The 19,540-nt window shown below is 37.9% G+C and overlaps 2 protein-coding genes across 6 annotated transcripts; one reads left to right on the top strand and one right to left on the bottom strand.

The window, feature by feature from the left end:
• Window positions 1-336: 336 nt before the first annotated feature.
• On the bottom strand, window positions 337-9,518 carry LOC110695404. The gene is made up of 8 exons (XM_021872643.1): window positions 9,074-9,518; window positions 6,431-6,901; window positions 5,801-5,975; window positions 4,593-4,890; window positions 4,127-4,199; window positions 3,955-4,045; window positions 1,544-1,623; window positions 337-900 (listed from the first exon to the last, which is right to left on the bottom strand). The coding sequence occupies exons 1-8, from the start codon at window positions 9,143-9,145 to the stop codon at window positions 727-729; spliced, it is 1,434 nt and encodes a 477-aa protein (XP_021728335.1). The 5' UTR covers window positions 9,146-9,518; the 3' UTR covers window positions 337-726.
• Window positions 9,519-10,366: 848 nt separating this feature from the next.
• On the top strand, window positions 10,367-16,713 carry LOC110695402. 5 transcript variants are annotated; one of them, XM_021872642.1, is made up of 6 exons: window positions 10,367-10,669; window positions 11,706-11,814; window positions 12,184-12,372; window positions 12,468-12,569; window positions 12,657-13,537; window positions 13,650-16,713. In XM_021872642.1, the coding sequence occupies exons 5-6, from the start codon at window positions 13,117-13,119 to the stop codon at window positions 16,499-16,501; spliced, it is 3,273 nt and encodes a 1,090-aa protein (XP_021728334.1). In that variant the 5' UTR covers window positions 10,367-10,669; window positions 11,706-11,814; window positions 12,184-12,372; window positions 12,468-12,569; window positions 12,657-13,116; the 3' UTR covers window positions 16,502-16,713. The 5 variants fall into 5 exon arrangements, with proteins under 5 accessions (XP_021728334.1, XP_021728333.1, XP_021728331.1 ...); XM_021872641.1 differs by having other exon boundaries at window positions 11,706-12,372; XM_021872639.1 differs by having other exon boundaries at window positions 10,367-10,723; window positions 11,706-12,372.
• The last annotated feature ends 2,827 nt before the right edge of the window (window positions 16,714-19,540 follow it).

Below are 19,540 nucleotides of genomic sequence, written 5' to 3'. Positions count from 1 at the left end.
TTTCATAAATTGCAAGCTAGTCCTAATTTTACACGGTTGGAGTTGCTCTAAGGACATAAACATGTACGAGCGAGTACATGCTATTATTACTTCAAGATCAAGTTGTTGTTACTTCTAACACAATCAATTTAGAAAACTTGTCATTATTGAGGGTTCAAGGTTGCAAAATTATCAGAATTCTCAATACGATAATGTTGATGATCGTGTTAGCCAAATAGATTCATACTAAATTTTAAATGTATTAAGAACTTAGGTAGTTTTCGACAAAATCGAAATTTTAAAACCCTTGAATACTTCGGCTCTTCCTCTTACTTTCAACAACTGAACAACAAAAAGTTACCAAAAAAACTTCTGCCTCTTTGCTTTTTACAAACAGAGTTCACTTACAATAGGATCATGAGTGGCTGAACACCTGAACCCTCTCTTCATCACAGGAAACTCAAGCTATTTGTATTCATGGTATTTCAACTTACCAACCATTACTATAACTACATCTCAAACACTCAGATCACTCGAAACCACTCTCTCACTTACAATACTAATGACAATCGACTGATAAGTCAACAAGATTTACACATCTTGAACCTGGACAAGAGCATGCATATCTTACATTACTCAAACAAAAACTATACATATTACAGTTCAGGTGTGACTAAACGTCTCATGGTTATCTGGATATGCTGGAAGACGGTTTGGATAACCTGGCCAAGGCAATGGAGATGAGATTTATTCTTCTTGATTGTTTGGCTGATGAGCTGCTTGAGGATCTTGCCGTGTATGTAGCTGGGCGTTCCTTGCTCTCCATCTAAAAAATTCGACGATGATAGAACTAACACTCATGGCAATACCATACCCTACAAATGTCGCCAGCAGAATTGATATGATTGCTTGTAAATGGACCTGCAAAGCCAGAGAAATCATATTTGTTTGGTCCAACATTAGTAAAGGAGAGAAAGGGAAAGGAAGAGAAGGGAAAAGAAAAAAACTAGGCTTTTAATTAAGGTACGGAGGGTAATGTTTGGTTTAATATTAGTAAAGGAAGGGAAAAGAGAGGAATATTGTTTGGTATAAATTGAAATTAGTAAAGAAAGGAAAAGGAAGGGCAAACTTATTTTTAACTTGATAGATTTATTTTCTTCCTTTTCTCTCAAATTCCCCCGATTTTGGAGGAAAGGAAAGGGAAGATTTTGTAAAGGGATTTTTCCTTCCATTTCCTAGAAATTGTTTTATACACCCGGATGTACGGTGCACCGAAGATATTTTTTGCTCATTTTGATGATTATTGCTCATTTTATCATCAAATGAACAAATAAATACTCTTGGGTGTACCATACACCCAAGTGTATATAACAATCTCTCTCCATTTCCTATCAAATTCCGGTTAATTTTTACAACCAAATATAGGAAGCCATAATTTTACTTTCCTTTCTTTTCTTTTCCTCCCATTTCCTCCCAATCAAAAAGGGCTATTATAAGAAAGAAAAGATGCATTCAGTTATCTGTTTATATTTTTGGAAAAAAATTCATAGATATAACCTCTTACCACTGTGTAGAAAATATGGCCAAAGATGACGACCAGAACAAATTGCATGGAAGCATATAGCCACACAAATCGTTTCGTTGCTGAAAAGTGCAGTAGAGAATTAGCTTTACAAACAAAAAATGTCGTTAAAATGTAAATTAGGTTCAAGCATTGTAAAATTAAATTTGATAGCTTTGTAAAAACAAGAACCCTTAAAAACACTTTAATATTAATAATCTACCCACTGGTGTTATTAGTACCTCCTATCTCAGAGTACCAGATCAAAATTTGACTTCAGAAGGTTCAATTTTGACGAAGAATTGAAATGGCTAAAGCACATTACACATGCATGAGCGGAAGAACAGAAGTCTATGATCGATCAGTCCAATTCTAGATGGTACTCCAATTCGCAGTTTAGCACATAAGGCCAGGCTTCTCAAATGTATGCACTGAGTGACAAGATGCTTACACTACGTCAGTTAAAATTTTGAAAACCTCTTTCTTTTCAATAGTATTTTTTTGGTCCTTAAACATCTATTTCCATTATTAAAATGAAGATGAATTTATGTGAAGCAAAGATAGGTCAGTCAACAAATTTTCAATTTAGCTGGAAATAAGGGCAGGAGCTATAACCTCACGAGGATGCCCCAGTTTCTCATGGTGAAAAACAAATTTTGTTTCTCACATGGCATTTTTGTAAATAAACCAACAACTTACTTTATTCAACTTTTTTAACTGTGGAGCCCACAATAATGAAAAAGTTGTTGATTTATTCACGAAAATGCCATCATGAGAAACAAATTTCGTTTCTCACCATGAGAAACAGGGAATTTCCCATAACCTCAGTACCTCACAAACAACATTCCAAACAATAACTTACCAAGTTTGATCATATATTAGGAGGATCTTACATTAAATCGATAGAGACTAAATACTTACCTATTGGGTGGTCAAAAGACTAGTTCAAACCCAGGTAATGCAGACACACCAACCAATTAGCGAATCTGTGTCACATATGTTCGACAGAGGACATGCAGACTGCAGAGGACGAATATAATATTGCATAACGTTTCAAGCCCACAAAAAATCCTCTCTGTGTGATTTAGACTTATGGGCAGAGATTCGACAGTCATTAACATTAACTAGACGCTGAGATACTAAAAAATGTCCTAATATGAACTCTTTTAAGTAACAAGTATCGGTAAATCACTGAAAAATCCACTAAGTAATTCATTTACGTATATATATTATGCAATCCCATATATTAACTCCACTAACCCTACATAAATTTCCAAATTACTGTTTAAAAGTCAGACTTCACAAACTAGACTAGAAACGGAGAATTTGCCTATCTTTTCACCAATATATGTATAAGAATATACTTGTGTTTGTCTCAGTTTTGTAATTTCAAATTACATCTTGCCTTGATGAACCAAAAAAACATGTATTCTGTTGTATTCAACAATCCAAGTTTCACATTTTACAGTATCCATTTTCCCGTGTCCGTATATATTAGAAGTCGGGTATTTATGTTAAGTCTATCTTATTAGGAGTTTAGGCAAGTTAGATTTCCTTTGTATTGTGTATACATATTGTTGTGATAATCAATGCAAGGCTTAACCGTTTTCTCCAATCTTTCTCCACTTTAACATAGTATCAAAGCCTCTCTAATTTCTACAGATTTTTTTTTCGATCTTGGTTTGTTCATCAAATTACAAATATTCCGCAATTTTAAAGTGAGATTAGGGCTTCAATTTTTGTTTCAATTTCCTACACAATTAATTCGTTAATTTAGGGTTTCTCAAACTCTAATTGTGTTGGTTAGTACGTGCTGCTATTGCGGTGCATGTGGTTGTGTGCTGCGCTGTGTTGCGTGGTGCTTATTGAGGTGTGCTTCCGAGTATGTGGTGTGCTGGGTTGTGTGTGTCGGGTGCGCATATTGTGTGTGATGTGTGTGTCGGGTGCTGCCGAGTGCTGCCGAGTGTGTGGTGCGCTACAGGTGTATGCATGCTGCTAGTGTGTGTGTCCTGCTCTGTTGGGTGCTGCCGAGTGTGCGTGTGGTGCTGCTAGGTGTGTGTAGTGCTCTTTGGGTGCTGCAAAGTGTTGGTGTGCCAGTGTGGTGCACTACAAGTGTGTGCGCGCTGCCGTGTGTGTGTGGTGTTTTTTTTAGGAGCTGCGACGTGTTGATAAGTTTGTGTGCTCGTGACTTGGTGCGATGGGTGAAGGCGATGTTACCCCTCCTCCTCCTCCTAAGTACGAGCCACTCACAGATTATTACCTTAATCCTAGTGAAGGTTCTCGAACCGTCTTCATTTAAACCCTATTCATTTCATGCAACACTGAATAGACCACTTATCTCTTCCTGATTGCCAAATTATGTAAACTGAAAGAAAACATACAAGACTATGTCCTTGAGTGTCCTGGAGACTTACCCATCGTTGATGAGGTCATTGACGAAAGTAGACCCAGCAAGCAAGAAAATGGAAGTGAGAGAGCAATTGCTCCAGTGCCCAGTTTCCCAACCTGAATAGAAACAGAAATATGCTGTAAGAGTCAAAATCTGTTAGCAAACTTGATTTATTAGCATGAATAAAAATGCCTTACAAGTAGTTGCTCCAGGAAACAAAAGTAGGCCAGCATACTGACAATTACAAGGACTGGAACTTCTTGCCAAGCCCTGCAAATGATTCACACGAACGGATTAAGAAAGCAGTGACTGAATGATTCTATGTCCGATCAGTTGGCAGTCTAGGCATCCATTCCTCAAATTCCAAATTAAACAAGGAAAATATGTCAATACCGGGATGGTATATGGAAGGGATCCAAGATTATGCACTGATGCATGTGGGAACACTGAATTCAGTAATTTTCTTCTGGTACTTGATTTATATAATAATAATGTGCATACAAAAGGTTCTATATAGAATGACAAAAATGCATAACTAAAAATGTGTGGCAACTGAAGATAATGAAGCGATGCATAAACGTTTCTCTCTACAGTCTACACCAAAAGTGGATTGTTGTCCTACACGATTGAAGAAAAAAGCAGAAAATAAGAAAGAAGACTTGCCTGTAATCATTGATGTTAATCATTTGAGCTCTAGTTGTTGCAGCATTTGCTGCACGAGTACTCTGGATACGCAGAAGAGTGACAGGCAGATTTTGTACGTCTTGCTTGCATACATCACATGTTTTGTTCCCTTTAATACTGAACCATTTCACGGCACATTCCTGATGGGCAAGAGCAAGTTCACCTTTGCAACTGCATTCCATCTTCAGGGTTTCTCCGCCTTCACATAATTCAACCAAGCAAATTCGACAAACAGCATCCTCTTCGGGTATATCTTCACTATCAGCTTCTGCATTTTCTGAAAGTAGAGAAACAATAAGTTAGGAACAGAATCTGGAGGAAGATAGGTTAGTTGGACGGTTCTGATGTTCACTTGGATTCACAATGGACTTGAGAGTCATCATTCAACCAATGCTCAAGTTTAGGCAGTCATCTCCTTCAGGTTTTATGATGAATTATATATACAAAGCGAAACAACTCTGATAATATTTGGTTGTAACTTCTAGTGCTACACTTTTTCAGCTAAAAGTAATATGCCTTGAATCGGAAATCCAAAGAACAAATAAGTTTAAGAGAATACCCATTGCTTGTTTTAATAGAGTATAGAAAAGTTTCCTTTCATACTCATCATGATGCATCAAGTTTAAAAGTTACTAATGTTGCTGACAATGATAGGGTACTGAAAAATCAGTAGGATCCAGGGTCGTCAAACTTCATACTGGTTTTAAATTGTGAAAGTCCATCAGATCAGCAGATGAAATGTGAAATGCCCAAAAAATAATTCTACCTTTGGAAAAAAATTTCAGCCAAAAAACCCCTCTCCTTTAGAAATCTTTATATAGAAAGCAACATTATCATTTCTGCTATATAAGCATGAATAAAACTTGACTATAATTATTAGAAACTACGTTACTTGGACTTGCTATAAGTGTGGGTCATAGACTCATAGGTACAAATCTAAGTGCTTGACTTGGCTATAAAGTGAGAAGTTTGCATAATTTTGGCAAATATGAAGTGTCAAGTTCTATACTTTAGACAAATTGTTGAGTAACAATTCTAACAAGGATAATCAAGGTGTCATGAAAAGTCAAGACAAGTTTCTCATTCCAAGTCAGGCAAACATAGTAACAGCAAGGTCAATGACATACAAAGTATGAATTTGGTGAATGGACTTTAGGGAATTTTGTATATAAAAGTAAAGAACTAACCAGTTTTCACTGGCTCACTTGTTTTTGGAATATGAAGATCTCCTGCCTTCACCCGAGGAGAGGGGATTACACGAATAAAAGAATCCATTCTTCTAGTGCGCAATTCTTTATTGAGGGGAACTGAAAGTGAACGAGAAATGTGTACCTCAGCTTCATGTTTTTGAGATCCCTTTGCCTGCAATATGAGTAAGAATTTTGGAAGAACCCCAAAAATAGATGGACATGAGATTGAGTTGTTCCGTACATGTGAAAGAAAAACTGAAAAATAATAGTTCAGCTTCAGTGTCTAGCTTATACATAAGATTAGAATATTCTTAGACTATTAGCAAAGACATCTACAAGAAATTAATAAAATAACTACTTCCACTAACGAAGAAGAGGATGATCTGTATGTACATCAAGTATTTTACTCTTGAAGGGTATAATCTATCACATTTGGGCATAATAATAAGCTATAGACGTGTAAACAGTGTAGGAATTCTTGTGCATCACGCTTTCTTAAGAGCATAATGCTTACAAAATCTAGACTTTGGCCTGTATGCTGTTTAGTGACACAAAATCACCAGCAGTAAGCTGTAAGCTGAAGGATTATGCAGTTACAAATTTCAGAAATAAATTAGAGGAGCTTACGCATGAATTTAGTGAACCACTGGTGCTTCCACAGAGAACAGGTACTGGGTTCTCATTTTGGGTGACCGGAAGGGATGAAGTTCGCTTGATCCTTGGTGTAAATATCTTTGTAATTGATGTTGACCTGGGGATGGAGGTCTTCTCTCGTGGTGTTGATAATGGAACATCACTTGCTGTGCACACAGCCTTATCAACATCTGAAGAGCTACGATAAAAGGCAAATTTTGGTAGAAGATTTTTTAATGATGAGCGCCCTCTCACTGAGGAAGGACCAGGAGATTCATAAGATTTTACATCAGAGGAGGTTGGTGTCAAAACAAAATTGACTCTCTTTGGTGTAGGAGGCATCTTGATTTTAACACAATCTGGAGGGCCATCAATTTTTCTTGTAGGAATGTCGAGAGAAAGGTTCTGTTTTTTCCAGTTGGGTACACGTCCTGTGTCTACATTTTCTGCAGAGGAACTCTCAACCTGAAACATCACAAGTAGTAACTGAATAAAGATACAAATGATATGGGCACATTATCAATTACGCCTTTATTCTCCTTATGCAATTATTCCAAGCTTTCAACTAGTCTTTACGCTCAGGAGAACAAGTTCACTTCCTCAGTTAATTTTTTTCAAGTAACTAGAATTATTTTTGAAGCTAGATTACATGAAACACCAAAACAGTAAATGAACATATGCTGATGAGGAAGGCACGATGAAGTGCTGAACTTAAGGGTCAATAATACATTACAACCTAGTGATGACAGTATATTGAAGATACATTCACAATAAATGTCAAACGAACAATGATGAATTACAATCAGTTAAAAAGGTGATCATCAAATCAAAACAAATCAAATCAGCAGTTGCCTAGCATATTATGCCACCCTGAGAGAATGTACCTAATAAAATGGCTTTGTTAGTTATGATCCATAACGGCTCATTTGATAGGAAGTAATGTCATATTGGTAATCACATACTCATTCCCTCATATTAAAAGGCTTCGCTAACTATCCATATGGGCATATGGCTATATCTATAGTAATGCGTCTCCACCTCTAGACATGTTTTCTGGTTCGAGCAAATTTGGGAGAACCATAGCCCTTGTGAGGTCTCTCTTTATGTATTGATGGATAAATTATCAATATAAGACACTTTAACGTGGCTCTATAAAAAATGTTCTCTGTTTAGTATCTCAAGAAGTAATGTACTGTAGTTATATAGTGAGCAACAAAAATCCGAATTTTATGTTTGGAAATTGGATATGGAATTAAAACTAAGGAAAAGAAAAGAAATTAAAAGTATCCTTTCTCCCTTCCCCTTAAACAGACTTCTTCCACTATTAGAACAAATACGCCTACACACACCCATGTGTACTTAATAGTTAGGTAGTTTCGGGTAAAAAGAAAATGGAAGGTCACTCTTTCCCTCGTCTTTCATACACTCTATCCTCCTTCGAAGTACTTTGTACTTCTTCTGTTTCATATTATTCTTCCTATTTTGACCAATTTAGTCACACAAAAATTTCTCAATATAAAAAACAATATGAAACAGAAAGAATATAACCAAACACACTATAAAACAAAACCTTTCAAGTATCCATCTAAACAAAAACAGATAACTTATCAATTAGCCACAAGATTCCCATGTTGGCAAACTCCTGAATCGTAAATTTCATGTTAACAAAATTCCAAAACTCAGGTATGAAAGTTTCATGTGAAGTTTCATGTGAAATGAAATATGAGATTTTCAAATTGATTAGGACATTGAATTTTCCAGTACTCAAAAGAAAAATAAAATAAAAATGATGATAAGACACGTGTTTCGAACACAAACGTTTGATTTATTTGGAGGCCATAATCAAATAAAATGCTGTTACAACCTAACAGACTCAACTACCTACATAACTTACTATACCAAATAAAAAACAATATTCCGTAACATATAATGATATAAGTATAAAATAAAGCTGAAAAATTAATTAAAAACATTACTTATTTATTTATTTATTTATTTATTTGATGGGAATAAAAACATTATTATCATGTAAACTGTAAAGAAGAAACGGGAAGAATCATGTGATCTAGTGTAACATATAAACACGCCTAAAACCCCTTATAAACAGCGAAAATGAAATACTTCGAAATAGAGTAACTAAAAATAAAGTTTTACTCCTCCGTTTTTTAAATAGTTGCTTCATTTCTAATTTTTGTACTATTTATTTTTTTCTTACTTTGACTAATATTTTTTTATTTATACATAAGAAAAAAAATATAATCTTGTGGATATTTGTTTAAATCGTCTCAATACATAGGTTATATAATTATTGATAATTAAAAATATTATTGATTAAAGTTTAACACCGGCATAAGTGCCCAAAAGTTATGGAACAAGTATTCAAAAACAGAGGTAGTAATATAAACTTGTAAGAGACTGTATATATATAAATATAAATAATTACAATTTACAAAGTATATATACAATATTTGAATTTAGAAATACATGACAAGATACAGAACTATTATATCGAACTCAATGTTTTCTACTTTTATTTTCGAATTCCTACCAAACTCAAGTTTAATATTTCTACTGATCGATTCGAAACAAGGTGAATCAATAGAAATGAAAAAGATAATATTAAAACTAAAAGGGTACCTTTCGATTTTGAAGAACATGGTGATCTCCACAAGTAGAATCAGCAGCTATGAACTTCTCTTCAATTTCCATGAATTATATGAACAAGAAAAAATACTATATATAACTTACAAATATAAACTAAAAATTCATATAAATTACTATATCGAAGAGAAGAAAAATAAAAACCCAGAAATTTAGAAAGAGCAGAGAAAAATTGGAAGGGTAAGGATAATAAATAATTTTGAAGTAAGTGAAGCAGGAAATTAAATTTTCCAAAAAAAAAAAAATAAAGGGAAGAAAAAGATGGCATTTAAGGCAAAGGAAGGATGTTGATGGTAGAGGGGGAGTATTGAGAAACAAGGTAAAAGAGAGGGACCCGTTGAAGGGCCTACCCCTAAATTTCTCCACTAACACTTTACCATTGCTGGATTTGCTGCTTGTATTGGTATTTCTATTTCTCCCGCGCCATTTGGATTGAGTTGTGACTTGTGAGTTTGTGACAATATTGGCCTTTCACTATAGTACTCTTCCATTGAAAAATAATTGACACCTTTAAGGTGTTTTTACAAGTTTTTATACTACGTATAGCAATTGTAATTACATTATCTTTGACAAAATTGTTATTCTCTATGTACTTTATTACTTACTTTATTTTTCCATGCGTAGAATTTTAGAAAAAATAGTTAAAAAATATATATATATATATAATAAAATTGACGTTGATGTGAGGTTGGTTTAATAATAAATAACTAAATAAGTCTCGTGCAATGCACGACATAAAAAAATTTATTGAAATAAATTTATATTTTATATATGTCAAATAAATTATAAAAACATAATCCTTAATTGTCATTTGTAATGATATTTAGATCTTATTAATTTTGAAGAAGTGTAAAAGCTTAAGCAAATTATGTATTACTGAGTACTCCTTAACAGAGTGTAATTATATTTTGAAGTCAGATAGTCACTTATAAATTCATAATAAAAATAATAATAATAATTGTCTTCAAAAAAATATTGTAATAATTTACGGTAAAAATAAATAAATAAAAATATAATGTCGACAATTGATTTAGGCTGGAAAAATTTTAACAACTTGGCATGTGTACAATTTAAAAAGTGATAATATCAGCCGTTGTTATTTTAGTATATTTACATATCCCTACCTTATAAAAAGTGGAAAGTTATTCTTATGAACAGTGGTCGGACCTTTATACCCTCTAAATTGTTTATTTACCTTATTACCCCCACAATAATTAACACCTTCTGCCTTCAGCTTTCTCTCTCCTCTCCATGTGTCTTTCTCTCCATGTGTCTTTCATCTCTCCAAATTGCCGAAGAGAAGTGAATTCAGATTTGCAAAATTCATCACTTCAATGGAGAAAGTTCTAAATTTACAAGAAAACTCTAAATTTACAATTCTCCATTGAAGTGCTAAATTTTTAAATTCTGAATTTACATTTCCAATTGAGAAAAAATGATACAAGAGATGACATCAAAGGAGCATGTCCTGGTCCATCGGCTGGTGACGACCATGGTGAGGAAGGTGGTACGACAGCACAGCTGCCTGTCGAGGGGGCGCCGGCGGAAGATGACGGCCGGAATTTATTGGAGGTGGGTCACCGGTGCCTCTTTCTCTCTCCTCTCTATACAGTGCAAAAATACAAGGTTTGTACAAAATATTAGCTCTGAAATGTGGCCAACAATTGGTTTAGTATTGATTTATACTCACAATTTTCCCACCAATCAGAGATAGAGTGTGTTCTTCTTTTGATAGTTCAGTATTGATTTAGAGTACTTAGTTGATAAATAATTGAGTCTGGTTTTTTAGTCGCATAGTTTAGTACAGAGTATTGATTTGTGCTCCTAAATTTGCCACCAATCAGGTCTGGGCTATTGTTCATTTTCAACTGTTGAAATTTGTGACTATAAATTTGAAGGTTGTGAATAAAATTTGGATAGGCAAAAAGGGTTATGATTGTTGTTTATTTGATGGCTATATTTGTAATAGTATAAATACATTGATTAAATTATTGATTTTTCTAGCTGGGAAATTCATAAAGTAAAATTGATATGTAGTTCATATTCGTGTAAATCAATGGCATGTTTGTGAATTAGTGTGAGTCTTTTGTTCAATTTTTATGTGTAAAAGTACACCATTTGGTATATGATTTCAAACTTTCAATACATCTACTCTTAATTGTTCTATTTTCCCTTGATGAATTAAAATGAATTTCCCAACATGGCCTTAAATATTGAGCGTAATTACCAAAAGTACTTCATTTATTCTTTGTATAGAATTGATATGTTACCGGATCCCTTTTTTAAGCTAATGAGGTTTGATGAATTATTGTAGTTTTTTTTTTTGTTTTGTTTTTTCTTATAAAGAATCACTTTTAAGCTGACAAATGAATTAACTTGGCTCTTATTGCATCAATATGCTAGTACATAGAGTGGCAAATAAGGGTATTAGTGTTCAATTGTTCGCCATTAGTTTGCTGAACGGTAATCATGGAAGGTCAGTTTTAGTGATATTTAAATTTCATTGTAGCAGTAATTCTTAATAACAAATGCTATATAAAAGCCACTTAAAATTAAAAAGTGTTGTATGTGAGATTAATTTGATCAAGTGTGATTGTTGTATGCCCAGTGTGATTGTTGTATGCCCAAAGGGAATGGTGCCTTCTGTAAGGAGGTTGTATGTCCAGGTTAGAGACGTCAATGGTGCTGGAATCAACTCTAGCCTTGTCGTTTACCAGGTTTGGCTCTTTTCATTGATTCTTGCTTATGCATTGTTGGCGGTGTGGCTCTTATGCCTTTTCTTATGCTTGAATTTCCACTCAATATAAACGTGTTTCGTCACTGCAGAATTTGTGTTTTGTTTAGTATCTTAGACTTCTGGACAAGAGCGTTACAGTATGTACTATTCTTTTCTATCAAAGAAGATAATTTATATCTACAATTTCTCAGTTACTATTAATTTTAACTTCTATCTCTAATTGGTGACTCAGTTAAATGGATGAATTTGAAAGGTCTACTCAATTAATAAGTAATTAAATGAGAAATAGAATAAGTCCATGACAACATTAGTTACTGCCTACCGAAGAACCAAAAGGTTGTTGATGCAGGATTATGGTACAAAATAACTATGGTGAAAGGTGGAAGAAAGCAAGTAGGGATTCAAGGGAATAATCAAAGATTAAAAGAAAGCAAGAAAGCAGGAGTACAAATCAGAGCTATTTACAAGCAGCAGGTTCTCGAATTGATTCTCATTTTACTTGTCCAACAACTGAAATTTTCACTTTTATATGTGATGGGTAAGCACAATGTTTCTTTTACCCCATGAATTCCCATTTTTTTAAAACCGAGAAACTTCACATTATTTAAATAAGGGTGTTTCATATTGTAGCAGATTTCCTAGAATATTCTACAACATCAAAGACAAGAATGAGTGCTCGACAACGGGCGATTTTAGGGATTCCAAAACCTAAACGCCAAAAGCAATCAAAGACAGGTGAATGTCTCTAAATAATAAGCTATGCATTTCTCTGAGTTTTTAAAGAATTGTCTCGACTGAATGTTTATTTAAAACTGCTTATAGCTGGTGCTGCAATAAATATCGACCAATCGCTGCCTACTAAGCCCATGGAGTTGCCTGCCCCTCATTTTTGCGATAAGTGTCGTGCAAAAAAACTAGCCTTTGAGTCATTGCATTTTTGTTGCTGTGATGGTGAAGTTGAAATTGCTTCTAATGCTTTACCCCCTGAATTAGATAAACTTTATAGTTCTAATGACGATGATTCAGATCATTTTCAGACATATTCTCGCCTTTACAATAACCTCTTTGCTTTTAGCTCAATTGGTGGATCAATGGATGGGGATATTCATAAAGGAATATATGCTTTGAAGGTTCATGGCCAAATTTATCATAATATTCCTGACCTCTTGCCTGATAATGAACCACCACAATATTTACAGCTTTACTTCTACGATGCTATGTTTGAGGCAGAAATAGACATCGTCTTTTTCCAAACTTACGTCCGAGTATAATTTCCTTGATCATGGCTATTATGCTTTTGAATCCATATGCCAGGTTTTTCAAGTCTCTTCGGGAGACTGAAATCACTGTAGAGACTGAAATCAGGCTCAATAAACACCCCGTTCTTGATCAACGTGTTTACAATGCTCCGACATCCGAAGAAGTAGCTGTGATATGGAGTGAAGGTACTTCATCTAGCCAAAGCAACAGCCCACATATCATTGTTCATGGGAAATCAAACAAGAGCCATAGGATATATCATTATTATGGCTGTTACGATCCTCTACAATACCCGCTTCTATTTCCTCGAGGTGACTGTGGGTGGCATCACGGTTTACTAAAAATGTCTCATGGAGGACGGTCCCAGGTGGAAGACCTTTCAAATATTGTCATTTCAGACAATGTTCAAGAGGCAGCTGATTTGGTAACTGAAGAAGGTTCTGGTAAGACAACTAATTGTGACTACTTACACCAAAAACATGTTATTTCATTTATGTCATTCCCGTATTAATCATGTAAATGTAACTACTTTTATAAAAACAAATGGAATTGCAGCTGCTGCTCGGGGGAAGAAGGGCAAGCTTATTTCTTGCAGGGAGTATTATGCATACAAGTTTCAAATGCGTGCTGGAAATTTCATCCTACGGGCTGGGCGGCTGTTCTTGCAATATATTGTAGACATGTATGTGAAGATAGAGAATACTCGGCTGGATTTCTTTAGACAAAATCAGGCACAAATTAGAGCTGAGCTATATCAGGGTTTAGTAGATACACTTGAAGGCGGTGAAGCAAATGCATCGAATGTAGGTCAGTGTGTTATCCTCCCTCCTTCCTTTTTAGGGGGGCCTCGTGATATGCAACGACGTTATCTCAATGCTATCGCTCTTGTACAACGTTTTGGGAAACCGGACTTATTCATAACAATGACCTGCAACCCAAATTGGCCAGAAATCAAAGCAGAGCTGGCACACGGGGAAAAAGCACAAAACCAACCCGATCTTGTAGTTCGTGTTTTCAGAGCAAAGCTTATAGCACTGGAAAAAAAAATAAAAGAAGAACAAGTGTTTGGAGAGGTGGCTGCGTTCATTTATGTAGTTGAGTTCCAAAAACGTGGCTTGCCACATGTTCATATGCTCATTATTTTAAAGCCGGAATTTAAGATAAAGCATACAGACTCATTTGACAAGTACGTGTCCGCTGAAATTCCTTCCCATGAAAACCCACACTTACGAAAAGTGGTCTTAAACCATATGATACATGGCCCATGTGGGAAGGATAACCCTGAAAGCCCATGCATGAAGCATAGAGGAATGGAAGGGAAGTGCATATACGACTACCTTAAGTCTTTTTCTGATATTACAACAAGCCATGAAAGTGGGTATCCTGAATACAGACGCCGGGACACAGGGGAGTCTATTGTGATTCCAAGGAAAAGGTTGGACAACCGTTGGGTCGTTCCATATAACCCTTATCTATCTGCCTTATTCGACTGTCACTTGAATGTGGAGGTATGTTCAACAATTCAAGCAGTTAAGTACCTTTACAAATACGTTTATAAAGGACATGATCGGGTATCATATAACGTACAAGCTTCATCAGGCCCTGTAAATGAGATTGAGCAGTTCCAAGCAGGCCGTTGGGTATCCCCTTGTGAAGCCGCATGGAGAATCTTTGGGTTTGACCTGTTTGAAATGAGCCCACCAGTAGTAATATTGCAAATTCACCTGCCTAATCATCACAGTGTGAGGTTCTCTCCCAATGAACAACTAGCCTCTGTTGTTTCAGATAGGCGCCGAGCCCGTACTTCATTAAACGAGTTCTTCAGAATGAACAACACTATCCCAAACATACCAAAATACACATATGCAGAATTTTGTGAGCATTATGTGTGGAATCATGCTACAAAAACATGGTCTAAGCGGGCTAATGTGCGAACTGCAATAGGGCGTCTGACTTTTGTGGCTCCATCCGAAGGGGAAAGATATTTTCTCAGGCTGCTACTAATCAATGTAAGGGGACCAAAATCATTTGAAGATTTACGAACAGTCAACGCCCACCTTTGTGCAACATTTCAGGAAGCAGCCTTGAAACTTGGCCTCCTGACAGAAGATGACGTCGTTGATAAATGTATGGCAGAGGCTGTTACTGCACATATGCCAACAGCTTTGCGTAAATTATTTGCTACAATATTGATTTTCGGAATGCCAAGAGATCCCCTAGCCCTTTGGCAGAAGTACTACATTCATTTGTCCGAAGATATCAGACACCAAAATCCAGGAATGGAAGACAAAGTGAAGGCCCTTACTGTGCAAGGGATTGAGCGTTTCTTAGAAGAAATGGGGAAAACTTTGGAAGAATTTGGCCTAGGGGTGTTGATAAGCAATGCAGACTCCGGACTACGACAAACAAAGGATATTGCTGATGCACTCAATGCCACAATACCGGTTGAATACATTGAAGCCATTGACAAGCTCAACCTTGCCCAACGCGATGCCTTTGATTGCATCATTAAACATGTGCAGCTTAACAAACCTGGTTCATTTTTCGTTGACGGTCCGGGAGGCACTGGCAAGACATACCTTTACTGTGCATTGTATGCTGCTGTTAGAAAAATGGGCAAAATAGTTCTTCCAACAGCTACGTCCGGAATTGCTGCCTCAAACATAGTGACTGGGAGGACAGCCCATTCACGTTTTAAAATCCCCCTTGATCATACAGCTTCCATGTCTTGCAATGTATCTAAACAAAGCAGCTTAGCTGGTCTTCTACGAGAAAGCTCCTTGATTATTTGGGATGAAGCATCAATGGCAATCAAGGAAAACGTAGAGTCATTAGACTTGCTGCTTAGGGATTTATGTGATAGCCGTACAGCTTTTGGAGGCAAGGTTGTCGTCTTTGGTGGGGACTTTCGGCAAGTATTGCCTGTGGTACCCAAAAAATCACAAAAAGAAGCCGTACAAGCGAGCTTAGTCTCTTCTTATCTATGGCATGGTTTCAAACGAATACGCCTTAGTCAAAACATGCGAGCACGTACAGATCCTGCATTCTCTGTTTTCTTGCTTGCTTTAGGGGACGACCGTATGCAAACAGAAGAGATAGCTGACATTCATCTACCAAGACAACTGGTTGTGCCATTTGAGGATGAAAACTACTCTCTGGACCAGCTTCTCAGCCAAATATTCCCGGAACTGACCGCAGGTGGTTTCAGTTCCAGCATCTTCGCTGAACGTGCAATCTTGACTCCCCTCAACGATGATGTTGATGAGATAAATACTCTGCTAATTGCAAAACACCCAGGTCAGGCTGTAACCTACAAGAGTTTTGATGTGTTAATTGATGAAAATTGCAAAATTTACACAACTGAATTCCTAAACACTTTATGCCCCGGAGGAATGAGTCCACATTAATTGGTTCTAAAGGAAAATTGCCCCGTTATTCTGCTGAGGAACCTTGCTCCAGCCTCTGGCTTATGCAATGGGACACGACTCATATGCAAAAGATTCTACCCCAACATGATTGAGTGTGTAATTGCAACTGGCCATCATACTTGATTAGGGGATTTTTATCCACCAATCACCGTCTGACAAGTGGACCAACCAGGTTCCGCCACGTGTCCTTCACGAAGGCCAACAGGAGCCTGCCACGTGTCAATCACAGATGCGTCCTCTACGGACCACTTTAGACACGCCACGTGTCCACCCATGCCAAATGGGAAAACCGGCCATCAAGGCCCAATCCAGTCTAGAGGCCCGATCAGCCCTAGGTTTACCTTAAACCTAGAGAGTTGCACGCTTCTCAAGGCTATAAATACTCAATTAATCCTCATTAATCACAGGATCGAATAATCAAGAAATCAAGCAGAGAAGAACAGAGTTATTAACAACCGGCTAATCTCGCTAACGACGCAGATTACCAACACTAAGCACTCTCACCTAGAGAGATCTCATTACTTTGATTTCTGTATTAATTACTCCTTAATCAGGTACTAACTTGACCGTTGGAGGCGGAGCTCTCAGGAGTCTCCGTTATTTTGCAGGTACAGGCGTCCGGTTCCAGTCTCGGAATTGTAACTCTCCCGCAGGACATCAGAAAACCCCGAAACATTTGGCGCCGTCTGTGGGGAGAGTACTTCAGAGATGGCATCCAAGTCTGTACCGACTCCAGAAGAGAGGCGTCCCCTAGACGACCCTCAAGTTCAGTCGGACCATGATACCGAAAGTGAATTTGAAGTTGAAACTCATACAGCTCCAGACGGGACCCTAAGGGCCCGACGTACCCGTCATACCGAAGTGAGGGAACGGGAGCATCTTCAAACAGGAAGCGAGCCAGCAGGCGCACAGCTTGCTCGGCAACAGCCGACTGATGGGTCTGCTCCCATCACAAGGAACGAACTCATGACCTTCATGAGGGACTTCAAGGGAGAGATCCAAGAGTTGATCAACAAAAAACCGCCTGCTTCAGTCAAAGAGCAGTCGGCCAAGAAACCTTCCACTTCACTGAGGAGGAAGCCAGTTCAAGGGCGAGAGGCGACTCCCCATCCAAAATCCAAGAAGCGGGAGCCACCTGCTCTTGATTTCACAAAACTCCGTTATCCTACGGGAAATAGGAAACCGGTTCGTCATATTCAGGCGGACGGGTCAAAGCAAACGTTCACAGATGCTCGGCACCTGCTAGAGCAGAAGAAGGGTGACCGATTATCAGAGTCGGCTTCTACTTCAAATTTTCAGGACAGTTTGCGAAATGCCTCGATGAGGCATACTCAGTCGTACCATGAGAGTCAGTCAGGCGGCACCTCCCGTCAGTCCGGCTTTCATAGTGCCCAGACGGTACCAAACTTACCATTTGTGCCGCAACAACAGTATTTTATGCAGCCACCTCCATTTGGTGGACCTGCAGCAAAAAACGTCCAACCTATGGACTGGCAGCTACGGCTGCTTAGACTTGGTGAACAGCCGTCGGCCTTCTCCAAGGAAATTACTGAAGCCGCTCAGCCGGCCAAAGTAAAAAATGTTCTAGTAGGCGCCTATGACGGCACTACTAACCCAGAAGACCATCTGATGGCGTTCACCAACCTGATGTACCTTCAAGGGTTGGATGATCCCACTTGGTGCAAGTGTTTCCCAGCAACTCTCAAGGGAATTGCACAGCAATGGTTCGGCAACCTGCCGACTGGTTGTGTAAACAGCTTCAGGACGCTTGCTTACTTATTTGCCTCCAACTTCGCTATGAACATCCCTGCTAAGAAAACGACCCTTGATTTGGGAACAATTCAGCAGGGCGAGAAGGAGGGGCTTCGTTCTTACATCAGGCGGTTCAACCTGATGAGAATACAGATTCAGGGGTTACCGGATGAGGTAGCTTATACTGACTTTTTTAGAGGTCTCAAAGACGGGTCTACCTTCAAATTTGATTTAGTTCGAAAAAGGGTGGCGACACTTCAAGAGGCCTTGATTGAAGCAGAAGCCTATATACAGGCGACTGATCTATGTACGATAAAACAGTCGGACGGGAAGAGGTTCGACAAAAGAGAAGGACGACAGAAACAGTCGTCCAACAAAGATGAAAAAAGAAAAGAGGTCTGGGCGGCTGATTCCTCTAAACAGCCGGCCCAGAAAAAGAAAAAAGAATTCAAACCCTACTCCCCAAAGTATGTGTTTAACAAGGATAACCAGTTTATCCTAAAAGAAATAAAGGGACGGCTCTCAATTGAGAAGCCGCTCCCCATGAAGGGTTCTGCGAGCAACCGGAACCAAGACAAAATCTGTGCTTATCATGATGACGTTGGTCATCACACCAATGACTGCATCAGTCTCATGCGGTACCTAGACCGCTTGGCTGATCAAGGTGATCTTGACACTTATGTCAAGAAATCTACGGGGAACACTTCCTCAAATAAGCAGTCGGCCAAAAAGAATCAACAGGCCGACAGTTCCGATACAGATGATGCAGTCGTCTACACCATTGCAGGCGGCTTCTCAGGAGGCGGCCCCACTATTAGGGGCAACAAAGATAATATAAGGCGGTTAGATGTAAATTCCGTTCACCAAGAACAGCCGTCCAAATATACATTTCCTGAGATTGTCATCACTGAAGAGGATCTAGGAGGAATAAAGGGGCCGCATGACGACCCTCTCGTTATTGAATGTAAAGTGGCCAACCAGAGAGTTGGCCGAATCCTCATAGATACCGGGAGCTCCTCAGATCTCATCAGCAGCAAATGTCTGTCAAAACTGAAATATCAGACGGACTGCATACATCCGGCCTCCCACCCTTTAATAGGGTTTGGAGGAGGAGTCGTCCACCCACTGGGACGAGTAGATCTACCCATTCGCCTGGGCGAAAAAGGGGAAGGACGACACATGGTAGTCCGATTCCTAGTAGTAGAGGAACTCTCGGCCTACAACATGATTCTGGGTCGACCAACCCTGAATAATTCCAAGGCTGTT

The sequence above is a fragment of the Chenopodium quinoa genome, unplaced genomic scaffold, assembly GCF_001683475.1.
Source record: "Chenopodium quinoa cultivar QQ74 unplaced genomic scaffold, ASM168347v1, whole genome shotgun sequence".
Classification (NCBI taxonomy): Eukaryota; Viridiplantae; Streptophyta; class Magnoliopsida; order Caryophyllales; family Amaranthaceae; genus Chenopodium; species Chenopodium quinoa.
Note: the sequence above shows the minus strand (reverse complement) of the source record. Positions and strands in the feature narration are given on the sequence as shown.